Below are 24,898 nucleotides of genomic sequence, written 5' to 3'. Positions count from 1 at the left end.
GTGAATCTTGATCACAACAGCAAAGAGCCAGAGGGTGAATACACAGGCCTTTAGCCAGAGTCAAGGGATCGGAAACAAGAGGACATACTGTCTGTTTAAGGTGCTTGGAGGAAGATTCAATAGATAAGTCAACTGTCTTTTCCCATCCTATAAATAAATCCATGAGATCTTCTAATCGAGTCCACACCACAAGATTAGAACTTGTTCAGCCAGAGCTGACCACACTTCTCAGCATCTGCAGACAATGTAGATTTATAATCTACAATTCTTGTAGCAATGTTACAACATTTTGAGATTTTAAAAATCAAGCCTGTAATTTATCCCATCAGATAAAGCATAAAAATAAGTTTAATTTGACCCCTAATTCACTTTCATATCTTCAGTATTTAAAAAGTTATGGTCATTTTCATACACAGAAATTAGCATCTTGTTCCCTGTTGCTTTTCCATTGACTTAACGCCAAAGCTGTGATCGAGGACAGTCAAAAGCCCATAACTTTCTTAAAAATTAAGAGAACTGAATGGAATTTTCAGTTATTATAGATTGAAGTATTCTGAAACAAATATAAAACATCTTACTTGGATGACCTGAAATTAAAGCATATAATTAGTTAGTTACCTAATTGTAGCTAATTACAAAATTGACCGTTGTGACGGAAATAGTAATAAATACCAGGATGGTGTGGATCTTTGATGCTGTTGGCTGCCTTTTTGAGGCAGCGATTCCGGTAAATCCCTTCGATGGTGGGGAGGTCAGTACCCATGATGGCCTGGGCAGAGTTTACAACTTTATGCAGTCCTCTTTAGTCTTTTTATGGAGTGATACAGCGTGGAAACAGGCCCTTCGGCCCAACTTACCCACACCAGCCAACATGTCCCAGCTACACTAGTCCCACCTGCCTGCATTTGGTCTGTACCCCTCCAAACCTGTCCTATCCATGTATCTGTCTGAATGTATCTTAAATGCTGGGATAGTCCCAGTCTCAACTACCTCCTCCGGCAGCTTGTTCCATACACCCACCTTGATAAAATTGCCCCTCAGTTTCTTATTAAATTCCCCCCCCCCTTACCTAAAACCTGCGTCATCTGTTTCTCGATTCCCCTACTCTGTGCGTCTACCCGATCTATTCCACTCATGATTTATTTCTGATATCCTACAAATTTATTTTTATTTCCTCTTTGATTCTCTGTGACTTCTCCAAAGTACAAGACAATAGTGACCAGGTTATTGAGTCGCACAGTGTGAAAACAGGCCCTTTGGCCCAACTTGCCCATGCTGACCAACATGCCCCATCTATACTTTGGTCCATATCCCTCTAAACCTGTCCGGTGGAGTTACTCCAGCATTTTGTGTCTATCTTCCCTCTAAACTTTTCCTACCCATGTACCTGTCCAAGTGTCCATTAAATAATGTTCTAGACTCTGCCTCAACTCCCTGGTCCGGCAGCTGGTTCCATACGTCCACCACCCTCTGGGTGAGAGGGAGAGGGATCTATTCTTGCTGTAAACTGATACGTTTCAGTGTGGCGATGTTTGCCGAGTAATTGTTACTCGACCAACTCTGTTGGTGAGAATGTACAATGCGATTCATTTGTAAACGTATATTTTCGCAGAGAATAAACACGGACTTCTTCGAAATGAAGTTCAATTCCGTTCACACCAGCGAGGTAAGTTAACATTTCAGTGCGATGCGGACAGAGGTCGTTTGGCCCATCAAGTCCGTGCTAGCTCACTCAAAAATCGCATTCTTCACTTCTGCATTACGTTTCCCTGTGAGTTTACACCCCTTATTCCCAAAAACTCCCTCCCCTCTCAGTCACACTAGCCTCACTTGCCACGTTTGGTCCATATCCCTCCAAACCTGTCCTATCCATGTACTTGTCTAACTGTTTCTTAAACGTTGGGATAGTCCCAGCCTCAACTATCTCCTCTGGCAGCTCGCTCCATACACCCACCTCTTTCCCCCTTTTAAACCTAAAAACCTTGAACCTGTGTCCTCTGGTCCTTAATTCCCCTACTCTGGGCAAGAGACTGTGCATCTACCCGATCTATTCCTCTCATGATTTTATACACCTCTACAAGATCGCCCATCATCCTGCTGCCCTCCAAGGAATAGAGACCCAGCCTACTCAACCTCTCCCTGTAGCTCACACCCTCTAGTCCTGGCAACATCCTCGTAAATCATCACTGCACCCTTTCCAGCTTGACAATATATTTCCTCTAACATGGTGCCCAGAACAGAACACAATACTCTAAATGCGGTCTCACCAAGTCTCATACAGCTGCTGGAGTTACCATGGCATCAACATTGGTGGTGCGTGTAGTGGATGGTGAAGATGGTTAAGGGCCTGTCCCACTTGCCGTCATTTGCGCCTCATTTACGCGTCATATGTAAAATAGGTCGACGCGACGTCGCGTGAAAATCACGTGTAATCATGCGTCAGCACAGCCGTCTGGTGCACATGACTCATTAGAATACCCTGCGTCCCTATTCTGCATCAGGACCATCATGGAAGAACTACAGATTTTATTGCTACAGCAACAACAGAGACGTCTGCTAGCAGCAGCCCTCATATTTACAGATCAGCCAGGCAGGAGTACAACAAGAAAGGCTAGCAAGAAACCCAGGAAGAGGTCTGTATGGACGAGGTTAGAGGTTACATGACGCGTAAAAGGCAGGACGACTGCGCATGGGTGGCGCGCGGCATCGCATGTTTACGGACGTTGACGCACGGTGATGTAACCTTGTGTCACCATGTGATACAGCGTGCGTAGCTAATGCGTCAGCGTGCGTAGCTAATGCATCAGCGTGTGTACGCGATACGTCAGCGTGTGTACGCGATACGTCAGCGTGTGTACGCGATACGTCAGCGTGTGTACGCGATACGTCAGCGTGTGTACGCGATACGTCAGCGTGTGTATGCGATACGTCAGCGTGCGTAGCTAATGCATCAGCGTGTGTACGCGATACGTCACGCAGGTGGCACGCAAGGATTTTGTTACACTATGAAATTCTGGAGCGCTGCACGATACCGCACACCACTGCATGCGATTCCACGCCTCACCGCGCGCAATGCATGCGCCACCCATGCGTCATGATGCGTTGACCTATTTTACATATGACGCGTAAACGAGGTGCAAATGACGGCCAAGTGGGACAGGCCCTTTATTTTAAGATTGCACCAGGATCTCAATGAACTTCAAGCTTCAGTCCATGCTGTTCCAGGCACTAATCAGCCTCATTATCTGTGTGGTTGCAGGTGGCAAGCAAGAGGCAATCAGCTGGTAGAACCTTGAGCTCAAAGACCAGGCAGCAGCCCAGCAGCAGTCAATCTTCTGAAGAGGTTTGTTTCACATGTTGGTACGGTGGCGCAGCGGGTAGAGCTGCTGCCTCACAGCGCCAGAGATCCGGGTCCCATCCTGACTACGGGTGCTGTCTGTGTGGAGTTTGTAACTTCTCCCCGTGACCTGCGTGGGTTTTCTCCGGGTGCTCCGGTTTCTTCCCACACTCCAAAGACGTGCAGGTTTGTAGGTTAATTGGCTTCTGTAAATTGTCCCTAGTGTGCAGGATAGTATTAATGTTCGGGGTGATCGCTGGTCAGCATAGATTCATTGGGACGAAGACCCTGTTTTCCGCGCTGTGTCTGAAGTCTAAAGCGTGGCTGGGAACCCTTGGAAATGGATTTCATGCTGTGACTTTCATGACATTTAGGTCGACACTGTCCAATTCAGTCTGAACACTGCACTGCGGTATCACAAATCATAAGGGTGGGGGAGGTGTTGCTAAGCCTGAAAGAGTGCAGAGAAGATTTATGAAGACTTATGAGGATGTCGCTAGGACTTGAGAGGCTGGGTTATAGGTTGGCAGGCTAGGACTTTATTCCTTGGAGCGTGGGAGGATGAGAGATGCTCTTATAAAGATGTACGGGATCATGAGGGGAATAGGTAGGGTGAATGGCTGGCATGATGGGCCGAGTGGCCTGGCCTGACGATCACACGATGCTGGTACTTCCAAGATGGCGCTCAACCCAAGCGACTATTTGCGTGCTGGCCACAGAAGCAGTTCCACAACCGAATATTACGGTCGTCCCACACTCTTAAATCTCTCTATACAATGTAAATGGCTCGATTGTAATCATGTATAGTCGTTCCACAACACAAACCATTCACTCTACCTGGACTGTAACTTCTTTCCTTATGATTTTAAACACTGCAGTGCTCAGAATGTTATGAAACCACAGCATGAAATCCATCTCCTTGATCACTGAACTGCACGTAGGCCTGCCAACTATCTCACTCCCAAATCAGGGACAAATTCCCCACGGCAATTCGTTGACCGACTCGGCCGTGGCTGGGTGAATGATGAGTTGGCCCCGGGTGCTGGACTGCACACAAAGCCCAGCCGGCGGGCCAGCTGAGCAGTTTTGGCCCGGGGGCCGCGCAACGTCGCGCGCAAAGTCCGGCGCCCCGTCCAACTCCTGAACCGATGATCGGCCGTGAGAAGGAGGGGTGGTGGTGGTGTCGGCGGGAAGCGAAGGTCCGAAGGTCGGACAGCTGCCGACCGACCGACGGGGCCACGGGCGAGGCGCTGCTGCTGCTGCTGCTACACTCCACGGGCTGCATCCATGGACTGCACTACGTCGGGACGGGTGAGGCGGGGCCGGACACAGCGCTCCAACCCGACAGTCCCCTCGACCCGAGTAGTAGCGGTCAAATATGGGACAAGGGCGGTCCCGTACGGGGCAAACCGATTTAGCCCAATATACGGGATGTCCCGGCTAATACGGGACAGTTGGCAACACTAACTGCATATGACAATAAACTGAGACTGAAATTCTGTGGAATACTCTGGCATAGAGGGCAGCGGAGGCCAATTCACTGGATGTTTTCAAGAGAGAGTTAGATTTAGCTCTTCGGGCTAATGGAATCAAGGGATATGGGGAGAAGGCAGGAACGGGGTACTGATTGTGGATGATTAACCATGATCCTATTGATTGGTGGTGCTGGCTCGAAGGGCCGAACGGCCTACTCCTGCACCTATTGTCTATGTTTCTATGAACTGGAAGTGGTGTTTCTGTCCAATGACAGCTGCTGTCGGAGGAGCTGGGAACCCCCTCGCTCACCATCATTGCCAAAGCCACGACGTCTGATGGCAGGCTGCAGGGTTACCAGCTGTCTGGCACGGTGGGTAGCGCCAGGGGCAGGACCAGGGTGCAGCTGCGCATTGTGGAGCTGGCAGAAGACAGCCGCTGGAAGATGTGTGTGGACGCTGCCAGTCCCAACCCACACAAGGCCATGGTAAGGCACAACGACACCGGGATACACAAAGCAATCGGGGGGGGGGGGGGGGGTACAGGTAATGGTGATGTACAGGTAATATATAGGTAATGGTGATGTACAGGTGATGGTGTACAGGTGATGGTGATATACAGGTAATGGTGGACAAGTGATAGACAGGTGATGGTGTTTTACAGGTGATGGGGATGTACAGATGATATACAGGTGATGGGGTACAGGTGATGATGATATACAGGTTATGGTGTACAAGTGATATACAGGTGATGGTGGTGTACAGGTGATATACAGGTAATATAGAGGTGATGGTGATGTACAGGTGATGGTGATGTACAGGTGATGTACAGGTGATGGTGGTGTACAGGTGATGGTGATGTACAGGTGATGGTGATGTACAGGTGATGGTGATGTACAGGTGATGTACAGATGATGGTGGTGTACAGGTGATGGTGGTGTACAGGTGATGTACAGGCGATGTACAGGTGATGGTGGTGTACAGGTGGTGTACAGGTGATGTACAGGTGATGGTGGTGTACAGGTGGTGTACAGGTGATGGTGGTGTACAGGTGATGTACAGGTGATGTACAGGTGATGGTGGTGTACAGGTGATGGTGATGTACAGGTGATGTACAGGTGATGGTGATGTACAGGTGATGTACAGGTGATGGTGATGTACAGGTGATGTACAGGTGATGTACAGGTGATGGTGGTGTACAGGTGATGGTGATGTACAGGTGATGTACAGGTGATGGTGATGTACAGGTGATGTACAGGTGATGGTGATGTACAGGTGATGTACAGGTGATGGTGATGTACAGGTGATGTACAGGTGATGTACAGGTGATGGTGGTGTACAGGTGATGGTGATGTACAGGTGATGTACAGGTGATGGTGATGTACAGGTGATGTACAGGTGATGGTGGTGTACAGGTGATGGTGGTGTACAGGTGATGTACAGGTGATGGTGGTGTACAGGTGGTGTACAGGTGATGGTGATGTACAGGTGGTGTACAGATGATGTACAGGTGATGTACAGGTGATGGTGGTGTACAGGTGATGGTGGTGTACAGGTGATGGTGGTGTACAGGTGGTGTACAGGTGATGGTGATGTACAGGTGATGGTGATGTACAGGTGATGGTGATGTACAGGTGATGTACAGGTGATGTACAGGTGATGGTGATGTACAGGTGATGGTGATGTACAGGTGATGTACAGGTGATGGTGGTGTACAGGTGATGTACAGGTGATGGTGATGTACAGGTGATGGTGGTGTACAGGTGATGGTGGTGTACAGGTGATGGTGGTGTACAGGTGATGTACAGGTGATGGTGGTGTACAGGTGATGGTGGTGTACAGGTGATGTACAGGTGATGGTGATGTACAGGTGATGTACAGGTGATGGTGGTGTACAGGTGATGGTGGTGTACAGGTGATGTACAGGTGATGGTGGTGTACAGGTGATGGTGATGTACAGGTGGTGTACAGGTGATGGTGATGTACAGGTGATGTACAGGTGATGGTGATAGACGGGTAATGTCCAGGCAACAGTACTACTTTAGGCATGATCTGCTGTATCTCTCTCATCTTGTCTCCACACCACCTGCATCCACAGGAGAGCCAGTTTGGTTTCTCCAGACAAGTGCACCAATGTCGGCTTGACTGTGGAAGCCTTTTTTGTGTTTTAAATTGTCCAGGTGATGTACAGATGGGGTGAGAATTGCCAGCGGTATAAGATGGAATACCAGGCATCACTGGGCTACCTTGCAAACCTCCCAGCTATCAAACTAAAAACGACATGGAACTCTATTCCCGAGGGATGTATCACCGGAGGAAGAGTGTAAGAATTGTTGCATTTATGTTTATAAAGTCACAGGAGCAGAATTAGGCCATTCGGCCCATCAAGTCTACTCCGCCTTTCAATCATGGCTGATCTATCTCTCCCTCCTAACCCCATTCTCCTGCCTTCTCACCGTAACCTGGCCTGCACTTAACCTTAACCAAGAATCTTTCAATCTCCAATTCAAAATATCCACTGACTTGCGGCCTCCACAGCCGTCAGTAGCAATGAATCCCACAGATTCACCACCCTGTGACTAAAGAAATTCCTCCTCATCTCCTTCTTAAAGGGTCGTCCTTTAATTCTGAGGCTGTGCCCTCTGGTCCTAGACTCTCCCACTAGTGGAAACATCCTCTCCACATCCACTGTCCAGGCCTTTCACTACTTGGTGAGTTTCAATGAGGTCTCCCCTCATCCTTCTAAACCCCAGCGAGTACAGGCCCAGTGCCGTCAAATGCTTAAATCTGATCAATGATCAATGATATGTTATTGTCATATGTACCCAGGTACTGCCACATGCTTTGTGTACAACCCAGTCAAATCATCCACACACCTCAACCACCCAGTCATCTGAAGAAGGCTCACGACCAGAAACGTCGCCCGTTCCTTCTCCCCAGAGATGCGGCCTGTCCCGCTGAGTTACTCCAGCATTTTGTGTCTATCTTCAGTACGCAAGGATCGCCATGCCTTGCTGCTGCCAAAGTTACAAAAGATCACCGAACAATCCTATCTACTGCCTGCCACCACCAGATGGCAGCACTCCTCCCCTTCCCACCCCTCCCCCTCCCTCCACTCCCCCTCCCACCCCCCCGCCCTCCCCTCCCCTTCCCACCCCTCCCGCCCTCCCTCCCCTCCCCTCATTCCACTCCCCCTCCCCCTTCCACTAGCCCCCTCCCTCCACTCCGCCAAGAACCCCGCGCAGTGACAGCCCCCCCTACTGGTCTCCCGTCGGCCCCTCTCTCTCCCAAGGCCCCCCTCTGTGTGACGGCCCCCCTCTCTCTCCCATGCCCCCCCCCCTCTGTGTGTCGGTCCCCCTCGATCCACTGTTTCTTTATCCGTAATGCTGAAATAATCTTTCTTCTACCCAGCGTTGGGTCAGCTGCTGCCTATCTACTGGGATTCTCCAACCAATTTAAAAGCAATCCATCTCGCCAGATCACACAGCTGATTGCCCTGACCTCTCCACGGACCATAGACACAATCGTCAAGCTGCCCAGGGTACGGTATACTCGTTATTCTGCTCAACCTGTCTCCAGCACTCGCTGAGAGGTACTTGGACCTGACCTGGGAGATAGATAGATAGATAGATAGATAGATAGATAGATAGATAGATAGATAGATAGATAGATAGATAGACAGACAGACAGACAGACAGACAGACAGACAGACAGACAGACAGACAGACAGACAGACAGACAGACAGACGCCATTTATCATCATTTAAACATACAAGGCTCAAACAAAATTGCGTTCCTGTAGTCATAACAGCAAAAAGCAAAACAAACCACACAATGAACACAACTCCACACAAACATCCATCACAGTGAATCTCCAAACACCACCTCACTGTGATGGAAGGCAAAAGAATCGCAGAGAGGTAGGTGCAGCGGTGGTCTAGTGCACCCACCCGGGCGCCGGTCCCACACAACTTGAGCCGCCTTTCCTCGACTCCCTTTTATCTCCCTCCGAGACACAGGGAGGCGTGTCCTGTACAGGCTCCTCCTCCAAACCCTGCACTTCCTCGCCCTGGTCCACCGTCCAGACACCAAGTGGCGGTCAGTGTTGCCTTCCGGCCGCGAGGGGGGCCCCCGGTTGTGGTCCCTCTACGCAGGGATTCTCCCCTCTACATTGGGGACCTGGGGTGGAGGGTACTGCATCGAGGTGTTCCCTGCAACCTGTTTCTCTCGCGGTTCACAGACTCGCCAGCCGCCTGCCACTGTTGCGGGCTGGAAGAGTCTGTGTACCACGTGTACATGGAGTGCGTGAGGCTGCAGCCACTGTTTGAATATCTAAAGGGGCTGCTCCTTGCCTTCTGGCTGCACTTCACACCCACCATCCTCATCTTTGGACACCCTGTGCGTAGGGGAGAGGGTGGGGCTGAAGATGTCCTGGTTGGGTTGCTCCTGGGCCTGGCCAAGCTGGCCATCCGTGAGTCACGGCACCAGGCAGTGGAGGGCTCTACCCGAGCCGGCTGCCTTCCCCTTTTCCGGGGAAACGTCCGTGCCCGGGAGCGGTTAGAAAGGGAATACGCCCTGTCTACGGGCACCCTGAGGGAGTTCCGGGACCGCTGGGCTCCGCAGGGTGTTGAATGTATCCTCAATAAGGATTGTAACATAATTGTATAGTAGTTTACTATGGATATATGTTTGTATTGTATTATGGTGCTGGGTTCTGGCTTGTTTTATTGTAGGATAAATATTATTTTTTAATAATTGGATACATTTTTTGATTAAAAATAAACAGTAGACAGTAGACACTAGACACTAGACGTTGGACCGTAGACACTAGACGGTAAACACAGGAGTATCGCCAGATTCAAGAACAGCTTCTTTCCCCATTGGTCTTTGTTTAAGTATACAGCATGGAAACAGGCCCTTCAGCCCACCGAGTCCACGCTGACCAGCGATCACCCACACACCAGCTCAATGCCACACACGCACACACCACATGCACACACCACACGCACACACACACACGCACGCACGCACGCACGCACACACACACACACGCACACACACACACACACACGCACGCACGCGCACGCACACACACACACACACACACACACGCACGCACGCACGCACGCACGCACGCACGCACACACGCACACACGCACACACGCACACATGCACACACGCACAGACACACACACACACACACACACTAGGGACACTACCCACTGTGCCACTGTGCCGCACGTTTCTCGGTGTACGTGACATCAACAAACCAATGCTAATACCAAGGAAGGTAGAAGGAAGGCATCCTTCGCTCCATAGATGCTGCTGCACCCGCTGAGTTTCTCCAGCTTTTTTGTCTACCTTCGATTTTCCAGCATCTGCATCTTGAACACTAATACCAAGGAATGCTTTTGTGTTCCAGTTTACCCTGTATTATCAGGGCTTGGAGTTGCCTTTGCCGTTCCATGTTCCTACGATAGAGCCCATGCTGCGATCTCAAGGTTTCGAGAGCATTGCTGAAATTCCACGACTTCTGCTGACAATGAACCAAAGTAAATATTATTTATTTCTCCGCCTCTTCCCGTCCAATCACCCCATGCACCATAAACCTGGCCGGATTATACGTCAGAAAACCATTAAGCTGGATAAGGGGCAGAGAATTTGGATGAGAACATACAGGGCAAGATCAGCACATTTGATGATGATACAAAAGTGAGTGGTTTTGCAGTTAGTGAAGATGGTTGTGAACGATCGCAAGCTTGAAAGGGTTCAGAGAAGATTTACGAGGATGTTGTCAGGACTGGAGGGTCTGAGCTACAGGGAGAGGTTGAGTAGGCTGGGTCTCTATCCCTCCCACCCTCACATGCTCAGGATTGAATTGTGCTGTACAGCCTTGAACTATGTTCCAGTCTCATTGGGCACAGACATGTTGACCAATTGGCATCCACTAGAGACACTTGACATTGTCTCTGTTTGAATGTCATGTTGTAATCTATGATCCGTCAAGCCAAACTCTCAATCCTTATCACATCTTGGCATCGATTCTTTGGCCCCTGGTTGAGTTTAGTTTAGTTTATAGATACAGCGTGGAAACAGGCCCTTCGGCCCACCGAGTCCGCACCGACCAGCGATCCCCGCACACTAACGCTACCCTACACACACTGGGGACAATTTACATTTATTCCAAGCCAATTAACGTACAAACCCGCACATGTTTGGAGTGTGGGAGGAAATCGGAGATCTTGGAGAACACCCACACAGGTCACGGGGAGAACGTGCAAACTCCGTACAGACAGCACCCGTAGTCAGGATGAGACCCGGGTCTCTGGCGCTGTGAGGCAGCAGCTCTACCCGCTGCACCACCGTGCCGCACAATCATGATGTTGGTTTTTCAAGTTTGTTTCTAATTTACTTCCCAGCTCATCACAACCAACTTCTGCACTAGTTTCTTATAGTTCCTTATACCACATAGCAAGTTTATCTAGGTAATCGGGCAAAGTAATAGTTGCTAATTGATACAACTAAAAATTAAAATTAAAGAGGTGGGGAAAAGGCCGGCACGGTGGTGCAGCGGGTAGAGCTGCTGCCTCACAGCACCAGAGACCCGGGTTCCATCCTGACTACGGGTGCTGTCTGTACGGAGTTTGCATGTTCTCCCTGTGACCGTGGATTTTCTCCGAGCACTCCGGTTTCCTCCCGCATTCTGTGACTGTGGTTGTGAACGATTGCAGCCGGATCTGGATCGATTGGCCAGGTGGGCGGAGGAATGGTTGATGGAATTTAATACAGAGAAGTGTGAGGTGTTGCATTTTGGGACATCGAACAAGGGCAGGACCTACACAGTGAATGGTCGGCCTCTGGGTAGCGTTGTAGAGCAGAGGGATCTAGGAGTACAGGTGCATGGTTCCTTGAAGGTCGAGTCGCAGGTAGGTAAGGTGGTCAAAAAGGCTTTTGGCACTTTGGCCTTCATCAGTCAGAGTATTGAGTATAGAAGTTGGGAGGTCATGTTGCAGTTGTATAAGACGTTGGTGAGACCGCATTTAGAATATTGTGTTCAGTTCTGGGCACCATGTTATAGGAAAGATATTGTCAAGCTTGAAAGGGTTCAGAAAAGATTTACGAGGGTGTTGTCAGGACTGGAGGGTGTGAGCTACAGGGAGAGGTTGAGCAGGTTGGGACTATTCCTTGGAGTGCTGGAGGATGAGTGGGGGTCTTATAGAGGTGTACAAAATCATGTGAGTAATAGATTGGGTAGATGCACTTATAACATGGTGCCCAGAACTGAACACAATATTCTAAATGCAGCCTCACCAACGTCTTATACAACAGCAACATGACCTCCCAACTTCTATACTCAATACTCTGACTGATGAAGGCCAAAGTGGCAAAAGCCTTTTTGACCACATTATCTACCTGCGACTCGACCTTCATGGAACCATGCACCTGGACTACTAGATCCCTCTGCTCTACAACACTACCCAGAGGCCGACCATTCACTGTGTAGGTCCTGCCCTTGTTCGACGTCCCAAAATGCAACACCTCACACTTCTCTGTATTAAATTCCATCAACCATTCCTCCGCCCACCTGGCCAATCGGTCCAGATCCTGCTGCAATCGAGGGCCAGAGGACATAGGTTCAAGGTGAGGGGGTAAAGATTTAATAGGATCTGAGGGGCAACTCTTTCTCTCAGAGGGTGGTGGGTATATGGAACGAGCTGCCGGAGGAGGTAATTGAGGCAGGGGGCATATGTACACATTCCAGTACACTCTATCACAAAAAAAAGCTATAGGATTGAATTGAATTGAATTGAATTGAATTGAATTGAATTTCCTTTATTGTCATTCAGACCTTTCAGTCTGAACGAAATGTAGTGCCTGCAGTCATACATACAATAATACAATAATAGACAACAGAACAGACAGTAAACACAAATTAACATCCACCACAGTGAGTCCACCAAGCACCTCCTCACCGGGGTGGTCGAAGCTGCCGCCCTCCAGTCCAGCGGACGCAGCTGTTGAGGACGTCGTCCACTGGCCCGTGGCCGAACCACGGACTCAGGCCGCCGCCGCCAGAACGCCGCCTCAGCCGCCGGAGCACCGTTCCAGCCCCGAGCCAGGTCGCCCTCACGTGAACGTCTCAGCCCCGCGCCAGGCCGTCCTCACGGGAGCGCCGTTACCATCGGGCTGGGCCGCCCACACGGGAGCGTCTCAGCCCCTCACGGGAGCGCCGTTACCATCGGACTGGGCCGCCCCCACGGGAGCGCCGTTACCCTCGGGCTGGGCCGCCCACACGGGAGCGTCTCAGCCCCTCACGGGAGCACCGTTACCATCGGGCTGGGCTGCCCCGACGGGAACGCCGTTCCCAGCAGGCTGGGCCGCCCTCACGGGAGCGTCACAGCCCCTCACGGGAGCGCCGTTCCCAGCTGGCTGGGCCGCCCTCACGGGAGCCTCACAGCCCCTCACGGGAGCGCCGTTCCAGCGCCGAGCTAGGCCGCCCTCACGGGAGCGAGCCCAGGGCGAGTCCTGACTAGCTGCCTCCGGAGCCTCGAGGTCGCCAGCTCCGCCATTAGGCCTCAGCGCAGACGGAGGCAGAGAAGGGGGATACGACAAAAAAGTCGCATTCCCCCGAAGGGAGAGACAGCAAGCCCTGTTTCAACCCCCCCCCGCTCCACACATAAACACAACCTAAAAAAACAAAAACTTAGCTAGACAAAACGAAAAAAATGAAAGGATGAACAAGTTAGGTCTTTATTCTTTGGAGCGCAGAAGGTTAAGGGGGGACTTGATAGAGGTCTTTAAAATGATGAGAGGGATAGACAGAGTTGACGTGGATAAGCTTTTCCCACTGAGAGTAGGGAAGATTCAAACAAGGGGACATGACTTGAGAATTAAGGGACAGAAGTTTAGGGGTAACATGAGGGGGAACCTCTTTACTCAGAGAGTGGTGGCTGTGTGGAATGAGCTTCCAGTGAAGGTGGTGGAGGCAGGTTCGTTTTTATCATTTAAAAATAAATTGGATAGTTATATGGACGGGAAAGGAATGGAGGGTTATGGTCTGAGCGCAGGTAGATGGGACTAGGGGAGAATATGTGTTCGGCACGGACTAGAAGGGTCGAGATGGCCTGTTTCCGTGCTGTAATTGTTATATGGTTATATGTTATATGGTTAAGATGGAAGTTGATGAGATAGGAATTTGGCCCAGACATTCCACTAAACTTTAGATGTTGCTTTCTTCTTCTGCAGGGGCATGTGTGGCCAACAATGACCAGGTCATCACCTTTGACAGCAACGTGCTGAGCTACAAAATACCCAATGACTGTTTCTACGTTCTGGCCAAAGACTGCTCGACTTCCCCGACCTTTGTGTTGTTGATGAGGCGTGCCATGGGTCAGCGGGACAAGAAGGCGATCAAACTGCTTCTGTCAGCGCCCAACACGTAAGTAACCAATGCTCTGAGATGTTAGTACGGCACGGTGGCGCCACGGGTAGAGCCACTGCCTCACAGCGCCAGAGACCCATGTTCCATCCTGACCATGGGCGCTTGTATATGACCGCGTGGGTTTTCTCCAGGGGCTCCGGTTTCCTCCCACACTCCAAAGTCGTGCAGGTTAGAATAAAGGGGAGGTCATCTTAGAATAAAGGGAGGTCATTTAAGACTGAGGTGAGAAAAAACTTTTTCACCCAGAGAGTTGTGAATTTGTGGAATTCCCTGCCACAGAGGGCAGTGGAGGCCAAGTCACTGGATGGATTTAAGAGAGAGTTAGATAGAGCTCTAGGGACTAGTGGAGTCAAGGGATATGGGGAGAAGGCAGGCACGGGTTATTGATAGGGGACGATCAGCCATGATCACAATGAATGGCGGTGCTAGCTCGAAGGGCTGAATGGCCTCCTCCTGCAGCTATTTTCTATGTTTCTAAGTTTTTATGTTTCTATGGTTTGTAGGCTAATTAGCTTCTGTAAATTGTAAATTGGATCTTATGGAAACATATAAAATTATTAAGGGATTGGTCAGGCTAGATGCAGGAAAAATGTTCCCCATGTTGGGGGGGGTCCAGAACCAGAGGTCACAGTTTAAGAATAAGGGGAAGGTCAGTTAGGAGTGAGATGAGAAAAAACATTTTTCGCCCAGAGAGTTGTGAATCTGTGGAAGTCTCTGCCACAGAAGGGAGTGGAGGCCAATTCACTGGATGTTTTCAAGATAGAGTTAGATAGAGCTCTTGGGGCTAACCGAATCGAGGCATATGCGGAAAAGGCAGGAATAGGGTACTGATTGTGGATGATCATCCATGATCACATTGAATGGCGGTGCTGGCTTAAAGGGCCGAATGGCCTTCTCCAGCACCTATTGTCTATGTTTCTATGTCCCCAGTGTGTAGGATTAGTGCTAGTATACGGGGTGATCGCTGGTGGGCCGAAGGGCCTACTTCTACACTGTATCTCTAAAGTACTGTCAGATCGTACAGATCGGAAAGGTTTTGAGGGATTTGGGATATCAATAGTCCAACAACCATCAGGCCAGTAAACACTTCAACCCCCAAATGAACTACACTGACGTAGCGGGCACTAGTATTATTTGTGTTTTTATATAGACTGAACGTTTTGTTATTTATTCTGTTGTTTTACAGCCATTATGTTTACAGGCACTGGGGTTCTGCCAGTAAGAATGTTTTTGTTCAGTTTCGGTACATGACAATAAAACACTCTTGACTCACAGCAGCTCAGAAACATGGCAATAATTGCCTCTTCCTTCCCACTTCTCTCCCCCCTAATTTGATGAGGCCGCACTTAGCGTATTGTGTTCAGTTTAGGTCACTATTCTACAGGGAAAATGCTATGAAACGGGAAAGGGAGCAGAGGAGATTTTTGAAGATGTTGCCAGGACTCGAGGGCCTGAGCTACAGGAAGAGGTTGGCAGGCTAGGACTTTAGTCCTTGGAGCGTAGGAAGCTGAGGGCTGATCATTGAAACTTACAGAATAGTGAAAGGCCTGGATAGAGTGGATGTGGAGAGGATGTTTCCACTTGTGGGAGAGTCTAGGACCAGAGGGCACAGCCTCAGAATTAAAGGACGTTCTTTTAGGAAGGAGATGAGGAGGAATTTCTTTAGTCGGAGGGTGGTGAATCTGTGGAATTCTTTGCCACAGACGGCTGTGGAGGCCAAGTCAATTATATTTTTAAGGCAGAGATAGATAGATTCTTGATTAGTACAGGTGTCAGGGGTTATGGGGAGAAGGCAGGAGAATGGGGTTAGGAGAGATAGATCAGCCATGATTGAATGGCGGAGTAGACTTGATGGGCCGAATGGCCTGATTCTACTCCTATCACATGACCTTATAGAGGTGTGTAAAATGAAGGGGAACAGATAGGATGAATGCAAGGAGTCTTTTACCCAGAGTAGGGGAATCAAGAACCAGACATAGGTTGGAGGTGAGAGTGGAATCCGAGGGGTAACTTTTTCACACGGAGGGTGGTTGGTGCATGAAACGAGCTGCCAGAGGAGGTAGTTGAGGCTGGGACTATGGCAACGTTTGGACAGGTATATGGACAGGAAAGGTTCAGAGGGCTGCGGGGCAAATGGGGCTAGCTTATGTGGGTCAGGATGGAGAGTTGGGCTGAAGGGCCTGTTTCCGTGCTGTGTGGCGTTATAATTCCACTTACCCAGTGCTGTTCCTGTGTTTAACTTCACCAGCATCATTGAAGCCTTTCCCACACGGGATGGAGTGAAGGTCTTAGTGGATTCTGCTGAAGCCCCTCTGGGTGAACAACCACAGGTGTTGAGAGGTGAGGCAGGGTGGTGGGGACCTGGGCAATGTTTATTTAACATTTTATTCCAGAGGATTACAATACATAAAACAGGGATGTCATGCTGAGGCTCTAGAAGGTGCTGGTCAGGCTGCATTTGGAGTATTCTGAGCAATTGTACATAGAAACATAGACAATAGGTGCAGGAGTAGGCCATTCAGCCCTTCGAGCCAGCACCGCCATTCAATGTGATCACGGCTAATCATCTAATATCAGTAGGTAGACAAAAGTGCTGGAGAAACTCAGCGGGCGAGGTAGCATCTATGGTGTGAAGGAAATAGGCAACGTTTCGGGCCGAAACCCTTCTTCAGACTGATGTAGGGTGGGAGGGGGTAAGGGCGGGAAGAAGAAAGGAAGAGGAGGAGCCAGAGGGCTGAGGGGGAGCTGAGGGGAGGAGACAGTGAGGGCTACTGGAAATTGGAGAAGTCAATGTTAATGCCGCTGGGGTGTAAACTGCCCATGCGAAATATGAGGTGCTGCTCCTCCAATTTCCAGTGGGACTCACTCTGGCCATGAGGAGGCTTAGGACAGAGAGGTCGGATTCGGAATGGGAGGGGGAGTTGAAATGCTGAGCCACCGGGAGATCAGGTTGGTTATTGCGGACCGAGCTGAGGTGTTCGGCGAATCGATCGCCAAGCCTACGCTTGGTCTCACCAATGTAGAGCAGCTGACATCTAGAGCAGCGGATGTAATAGATGAGGTTTGAGGAGGTGCAGGTGAACCTCTGTCACACCTGGAACGACTGCTTGCATCCTTGAATGGAGTCAAGGGGGCAGGTAAAGCGACAAGTGCAGCATTTCATGCGGTTGCAAGGGAAAGTGCCCGGAGAGGGGGTGGTTCGGGTGGGAAGGGAAGAATTGACAAGGGAGTTATGGAGGGAGCGGTCTTTGCGGAAAGCAGACAGGGGAGGAGATGGGAAGATGTCGCGAGTGCTGGAGTAACTCAGCGGGTCAGGCAGCATCTGTGGAGAACATGGATAGGTGACGTTTCACAGAGTGCTGGAGTAACTCAGCGGGTCAGGCAGCATCTGTGGAGAACATGGATAGGTGACGTTTCACAGAGTGCTGGAGTAACTCAGCGGGTCAGGCAGCATCTGTGGAGAACATGGATAGGTGACGTTTCACAGAGTGCTGGAGTAACTCAGCGGGTCAGGCAGCATCTCTGCAAGAAATGGAATGCGTTACATTTTGGGTCGGGACCCTTCTTCAGACAGTCAAGGGAGAGGGAGTCTAGAGATATGGAAGGGTAAGGTGTGAAAATGACAGAGGAGAGCACCAGTAAATGGGGGATTGGTCGCAGGGCACCATAAATTATACATTAATTACACGTGAAATTGTAAAAGAAAGACGACTGTCCAAAAATAAGACATTAGTCTGAAAACACAAGTAGCAAAGAGGGATGCAGGTACAATTGAGTCAGCATGATGTTCATTGATATTAAATAATACAGAATGTTCTAAATGTCTCTAATAAAGATCTTTACTCTTAAAAATCACCTGGGAGAAATATATTTGTCACTGTGAGTCTAAATGTCATATGGAGGCGGTGTACAGGAAGGGACAAAGCCGACTGTATTTTTTAAGGAGGCTGAGGTCATTTAATATCTGCCAACCCCTACTGTGCAGTGTCTACCATTCAGTGGTGGCCAGTGCTCTGTTTTTTGCTGTGGCCTGTTGGGGAGATGGCGCCCGCATAGCGGATAAAAACAGACTGGACAAACTAATCAGGAAGGCCAGCTCAGTGGTCGGGGCTGAGCAACGAACGGTCCAGCAGGTGGCAGAGGCCAGAACTCTGAACAAACTAGGTTCTATAATGACCAACCCCACTCACCCACTCCATGCCCTGAAGGTGATCAAGAGCAGCACCTTCAGTCAGAGGCTGATTGCACCAATGTGCAAAACTGAGAGACATAGGAAGTCCTGTATACCAGCTGCTATAAGGTTATATAATGCGCATAAATAACTGCACTTTTAAAAAATTAATTGTATTTTAACTTGTATTTTAACGTATTTTAACTTGTTAAGTATGGAAGCCATTTGAGGAAATGTGTGGTGTTATGTCTGTCTTGAAGCTGTCGTGGCACTGTAATTTCCTGAAAAGGATTATTAAAGGTATAATCAATCAATCAATCAATCAATCTCTCAAGCCCCTCTCTTTTCCCCACCACAATTGTTTTATAAGGAGTGTTTCCATATCATGAACTTTCTAAAGAAGGCAATTACCATGTTATAACAGAACTACCTGCATACACACCAACATTAAGACTTAACCAATGTATTTCTTCTACAATTAGACCACATAAGAACATTGAAAAATAGAAACAATTAAAAATCTGAAATTGAAATGGATTCTTAGCATATTTCTATTTTAACAAAATAGTAACTCAGCAGATCATGTGGCATGAGCACCTGCCCGTAAGGCAGGGATAGGCACATTTTGGGCCCCATATCTGTCTAGAGAGAGTCTAGAAGTCACAGGCTCGGAAAAGAAGGATGTACCTTTAAAAAGGAGATGAGGAGGAAATTCTTTAGAGGATGGTGAATCTGTGGAATTCTTTGCCACACAAGTCAGTGAATACATTTAAGGCAGAGAGAGATAGATTGTTGATTAGTACGGGTGTCGGGGGTTATGGGGAGAAGGCAGGAGAATGGGGTTAGGAGGGAGAGATAGATCAGCCATGATTGAATGGCAGAGTAGACTTGATGGGCCGAATGGCCTAATTCCGCTACTATGAGCATCCTATTGTCTTAAATGAACATCTTATCTTCAAGGGTCTGTGAACATTCAGAATTATTTTCCGTTAGGAGAGGGTGGCGACACTGGTCAAGGTTGAGGTCAATAGGGTGGAACTCATTGCCACAGACGGCTGTGGAGGCCAAGTCAGTGGATATATTTAAGGCAGAGATAGGCACATTCTTGATTAGAACAGGTGTCAAGGGTAATGGGGAGAAGGCAGGAGAATGGGATTAGGAGGCAGAGATCGGTCATGATTGAATGGTGGAGTAGACTCGATGGGCCGAATGACCTAATTCTACTATAACTTGAGAACTTGTGAACCAAAACATCATCAAATGTCCCAGGTGTGGATCTGCTATCATTTATTACAATCTCTCAACTCTTAACTCTTTATTTACCGTTATTCCCTTTATCCTGTATCTATACACTATGGACGGCCTGATTGTAATCATGTATAGTCTTCCACTGACTGGATAGCACGCAACAAAAGCTTTTCATTCTACCACCGTACACGTGACAATAATAAACTAAACTCAACCTATCTATGTTCTCCAGTTAGACATAAAATGCTGGAGTAACTCAGCGGGTCAGGCAGCAACTCTGGATTGAAGGATTGGGTGATGTCTTGGGTCGAGACCCTTCTTCAGACAGAGTCAGGGGAAAGGGGAATGAGATATATAGCTGGGGGGCAGTGTTAGCTGTGAGGAGGATGCTAGGAGGCTGCAAGGTGACGTATAGGCTGGGTGAGTGGGCAAATGCATGGCAGATGCAGTACAATGTGGATAAATGTGAGGTTATCCACTTTGGTGGCAAAAACAGGAAAGTAGACTATTATCTGAATGGTGGCCGATTAGGAAAAGGGGAGATGCAACGAGACCTGGGTGTCATGATACACCAGTCATTGAAAGTAGGCATGCAGGTGCAGCAGGCAGTGAAGAAAGCGAATGGTATGTTAGCATTCATAGCAAAAGGATTTGAGTATAGGAGCAGGGAGGTTCTACTGCAGTTGTACAGGGTCTTGGTGAGACCACACCTGGAGTATTGCGTACAGTTTTGGTCTCCTAATCTGAGGAAGGACATTATTGCCATAGAGGGAGTGCAGAGAAGGTTCACCAGACTGATTCCTGGGATGGCAGGACTTTCATATGAAGAAAGACTGGATAGACTCGGCTTGTACTCGCTAGAATTTAGAAGATTGAGGGGGAATCTTATAGGAAATTACAAAATTCTTAAGGGGTTGGACAGGCTAGATGCAGGAAGATTATTCTCGATGTTGGGGAAGTCCAGAACAAGGGGTCACAGTTTAAGGATAAGGGGGATGTCTTTTAGGACCGAGATGAGATAAACATTTTTCACACAGAGAGTGGTGAATCTCTGGAATTCTCTGCCACAGAAGGTAGTTGAGGCCAGTTCAGTGGCTATATTTAAGAGGGAGTTAGATGTGGCCCTTGTGGCCCTTGTGGCTAAAGGGATCAGGGGGTATGGAGAGAAGGCAGGTACAGGATACTTAGTTGGATGATCAGCCATGATCATATTGAATGGCGGTGAAGGGCCGAATGGCCTCCTGCACCTAGTTTCTATGTTTCTATGTAGACAGATATAGAACAAATGAATGAAAGATATGCAAAAAAGTAACGATTTTAAAGGAAATATCCCATTGTTAGCTGTTTGTTAGGTGTGAACGAGAAGCTGGTGCGACTTGGGTGGGGGAGGGACAGAGAGGGAGGGGAACGGGGTTATGTCAAGTTAGAGAGATCATGAGTCATACCACTGGGTTGAAAGCTACCCAAGCGAAATATAAGATTCCATCGTGGGTTTAAACCAGCATGTGCCTTCCTTCACACATGTTGTCCAGTTCACTGTTCACTCGCTGTTCACTTCGCGCTGACCTGCGACCTCTGTGCAGAGGATGAAAGTATCTGTTGTACGAAACGGCCATCTGCCTGTCTTCCAGATATCGTGACAATTCAAAGGAACGGAATGGGAATCACTCTGCAAGCCCCGTCCATCAATATTGAAAGGCTGTACTTCAATGGAGACCAAGTTCAGGTACCTCATCGAGCATGGAACATCGAACGCAGAACAGGAGACCCCAGGAGCACGATGTCCGTGCCCGACATGACGCCTAGTGGAAATAATCCCCTTTGTCTACACGTGATCCATATCCTGCCATTCCCTGCATATCTAAACGCTTCTTACTGTAAACACCACTATCGTATCTGCCTCCACCACCACCCCCCGGCAGTGCGTTCCAGACACCCACCTCCCCTGTATGAAACACCTGCCCCGCTCATCTCCATTAAGCTTTGCCCCTCTCTCCTTAAAGCTCTGCCATCTGGTCTCTGACATTTCCACCCTGGGATAAAGGTTCTGACTGTCTCTGCCACTCATTATTTTATAGACTTCTATCAGGTCTCCGCTCAACCTACGATGTTTCAGAAAGACCTATCTGAGTTTGTCAAACCTTGCTTTATATTTAATACCCATCAATCCAAGCTGCAACCCTTGTCTAACAATCCCGTCTAACCAAAGTATTATAGTCTGGAGAAGGGTCCCAACCTGAAACGTTGTCCATCCATGTTCTCCACAGATGGTGCCTGCTACACTGAGGTACTCCAGCACTTAGTGTTTTGTTTTTTTGTACACCATCATCTGCAGTTCCTAGTGTTTATAAGCTTTTATAAATGTATTTATAACGTTTCATAAATTTATTTTAAAAACATTATAGACAGACGGAATTGCAGATGGAGGCTTACAAAAGTAGACACAATGTATTGGAGTAACTCATATAATTCTTAGACTCAATGCCTTGACCAATGAAGGCTCAATGCTTCGATCTCTGGTCCCAGACTAGAGGAGGTTGGCCGATGATACTCTGTCTAATCACTGATCACTAACAGATTCAAACTTTCAGCGTTAACTTTGTGGTCGCACTGTTCTGATGTATCTGCCTTTGTGTGAAGATTGTCGTGGACCAGATGATGAGCAAGACGTGTGGAATCTGTGGCCTTAACAACGATGAGAAGAAAATGATGATGCCCAGCCGGGAGGTCGCCGAGGACCAGGACCGTCTCTTTGAGTCCTGGTTGTGTTCGGGAACGTCGTGCAAGGACGGTAAGAGGTTCCGCCTGGTTGTGTCATCGTCCCCCCACTCCCGGCCGCTGCTCGGCTCCCTGACAAACCAATCTCTGTTTGTCTTTCAGATTGCAAAGTAAGGCGGGACTTTGTGGAACTAGGAACTGTGGTGGAGTTTGAAGGACAGGCATCCAGATGCTATTCTGTAGAACCAGTACAACGGTGCCTGGCAGAATGTACACCCATGGAAACACGATCTCGCCGTGCCCGCTTCCACTGCTTGGCAGCCAGTGAGTTCACACCACCGATCAACACATAACATTACACTTGCACATAATAGTGTGCAGAGAAAGGCCTGGACAGAGTGGGTGTGGATAGGATGTTTCTACTAGTGGGAGAGTCCAGGACCAGAGGCCGCAGCCTCAGAATTAAAGGATGTTCCTTTAGGAAGAAGATGAGGAGGAATTTTATTAGCCAGAGGGTGGTGAATCTGTGGGATTCATTGCCACGGACGGCTGTGGAGGCCAAGTCAGTGGAAATATTTAAGGCAGAGATAGTTAGATTCTTGATTAGTACGGGAAGAAGGCAGGAGAATGGGATTAGGAGGGAGAGATGATGATTGAATGGTGGAGTAGACTTGATGGGCCGAATGGCCTAATTCTGCTCCTATCACGTATGAACATGAACTTAAGAGCAGGAACGCAGCTGGTGAGGTCGATTTGTTCGTGCAATAGACCAGGGACCACACAAGTTTAGTTTAAATTAGATTATTAATGTCACATATAACCATATAACCATATAACAATTACAGCACGGAAACAGGCCATCTCGGCCCTACAAGTCCGTGCCGAACAACTTTTTTCCCTTAGTCCCACCTGCCTGCACTCATACCATAACCCTCCATTCCCTTCTCATCCATATGCCTATCCAATTTATTCTTAAATGATACCAACGAACCTGCCTCCACCACTTCCATTGGAAGCTCATTCCACACCGCTACCACTCTCTGAGTAAAGAAGTTCCCCCTCATGTTACCCTTAAACTTCTGTCCCTTAATTCTGAAGTCATGTCCTCTTGTTTGAATCTTCCCTATTCTCAAAGGGAAAAGCTTGATCACATCAACTCTGTCTATCCCTCTCATCATTTTAAAGACCTCTATCAAGTCCCCCCTTAACCTTCTGCGCTCCAGAGAATAAAGACCTAACTTATTCAACCTATCTCTGTAACTTAGTTGTTGAAACCCAGGCAACATTCTGGTAAATCTCCTCTGTACTCTCTCTATTTTGTTGACATCCTTCCTATAATTGGGCGACCAAAATTGTACACCATACTCCAGATTTGGTCTCACCAATGCCTTGTACAATTTTAACATTACATCCCAGCTTCTATACTCAATGCTCTGATTTATAAAGGCTAGCATACCAAAAGCTTTCTTTACCACCCTATCTATATGAGATTCCACCTTCAAGGAACTATGCACGGTTATTCCCAGATCCCTCTGTTCAACTGTATTCTTCAATTCCCTATAATTTATCATGTACGTCCTATTTTGATTTGTCCTGCCAAGGTGTAACACCTCACATTTATCAGCATTAAACTCCATCTGCCATCTTTCAGCCCATTTTTCCAAATGGCCTAGGTACAGTGAAAAGCTTTTGTATTGCGTTTCATCCAGTCAACAGGAAGACAATACATGATTACAATCAAGCTGTCTTCATTGTACAGTTACAGGATAAAGGGAATAACGTTTAGTGCAAGGTAAAGTCCAGAAAAGTCCGATTGAAGATAGTTCGAGGGTCTCCAATGAGGTAGTTGGGAGGTCTGGACCGCTCTCTAGTTGGTGAGAGGACGGTTCAGTTGCCTGATAACAGCCGGGAAGACACTGGAGGTGTGCGTTTTCACACTTCTGTGCCTCTTGCCCGATGGGGGAGGGGAGAAGAGGGAGTGACCGGGGTGAGACTGGTCCTTGATGATGCTGCTGGACTTACTTCTGAACTTATGGTGATCACGGTGAATGGTGGGGTAGGTTCGAGGGGCCGAATGGCCTTCCCTGTTATCTGTCACTCACGCCCGTGTTAATCCGTCAACAGATCAGACCGTGACTGCCTCTACCATCTCCACCTTCCGCTGGAAGCCCGGACACGTGAGTTACCCAACGCAAACCCACGCTGACTGCTGGTGCCAGTGTTCCACAGCGTGAAGACCTCTCGTCCAGCCCGCGTAGACTTGCTCCTCCTCGTCTCCTCTGCCCAGCCCTGCTTCACCATGTGGGTCCAGCTTACCATTGATGCTGTGCCCAGCCCTCCTCATGCGGGTCCAACTCACCATTGATGCCCAGCCCTGCTTCACCATGGACATCCAACTCATCATTGATGTTCTGCCCAGCCCTGCTTCACCATGGACATCCAACTCACCATTGATGCCCAGCCTTGCTTCACCATGGACATCCAACTCACCATTGATGCTCTGCCCTGCT

General features: G+C 48.6%; 1 protein-coding gene across 1 annotated transcript in view; it reads left to right on the top strand.

The window, feature by feature from the left end:
• LOC116977423 (vitellogenin-like) overlaps positions 1-24,681 on the top strand; it is a 69,176-nt gene extending 44,495 nt beyond the window's left edge. The window contains exons 25-36 of the mRNA XM_033027850.1: positions 1,613-1,666; positions 3,260-3,343; positions 5,088-5,297; positions 6,990-7,132; positions 8,221-8,350; positions 10,232-10,361; positions 14,056-14,248; positions 16,500-16,591; positions 21,302-21,396; positions 22,311-22,461; positions 22,551-22,712; positions 24,513-24,681. Coding sequence (XP_032883741.1) covers positions 1,613-1,666; positions 3,260-3,343; positions 5,088-5,297; positions 6,990-7,132; positions 8,221-8,350; positions 10,232-10,361; positions 14,056-14,248; positions 16,500-16,591; positions 21,302-21,396; positions 22,311-22,461; positions 22,551-22,712; positions 24,513-24,622 — 1,554 coding nt within the window. The 3' untranslated portion in view covers positions 24,623-24,681. The remainder of the gene's footprint in view (positions 1-1,612; positions 1,667-3,259; positions 3,344-5,087; positions 5,298-6,989; positions 7,133-8,220; positions 8,351-10,231; positions 10,362-14,055; positions 14,249-16,499; positions 16,592-21,301; positions 21,397-22,310; positions 22,462-22,550; positions 22,713-24,512) is intronic.
• Positions 24,682-24,898: the final 217 nt, after the last annotated feature.

The sequence above is a fragment of the Amblyraja radiata genome, chromosome 10 (genome assembly GCF_010909765.2).
Source record: "Amblyraja radiata isolate CabotCenter1 chromosome 10, sAmbRad1.1.pri, whole genome shotgun sequence".
NCBI classification, from domain to species: Eukaryota; Metazoa; Chordata; class Chondrichthyes; order Rajiformes; family Rajidae; genus Amblyraja; species Amblyraja radiata.
The sequence above is the reverse complement of the archived record's forward strand: the minus strand, read 5'-3'. Positions and strand labels throughout refer to the sequence as shown.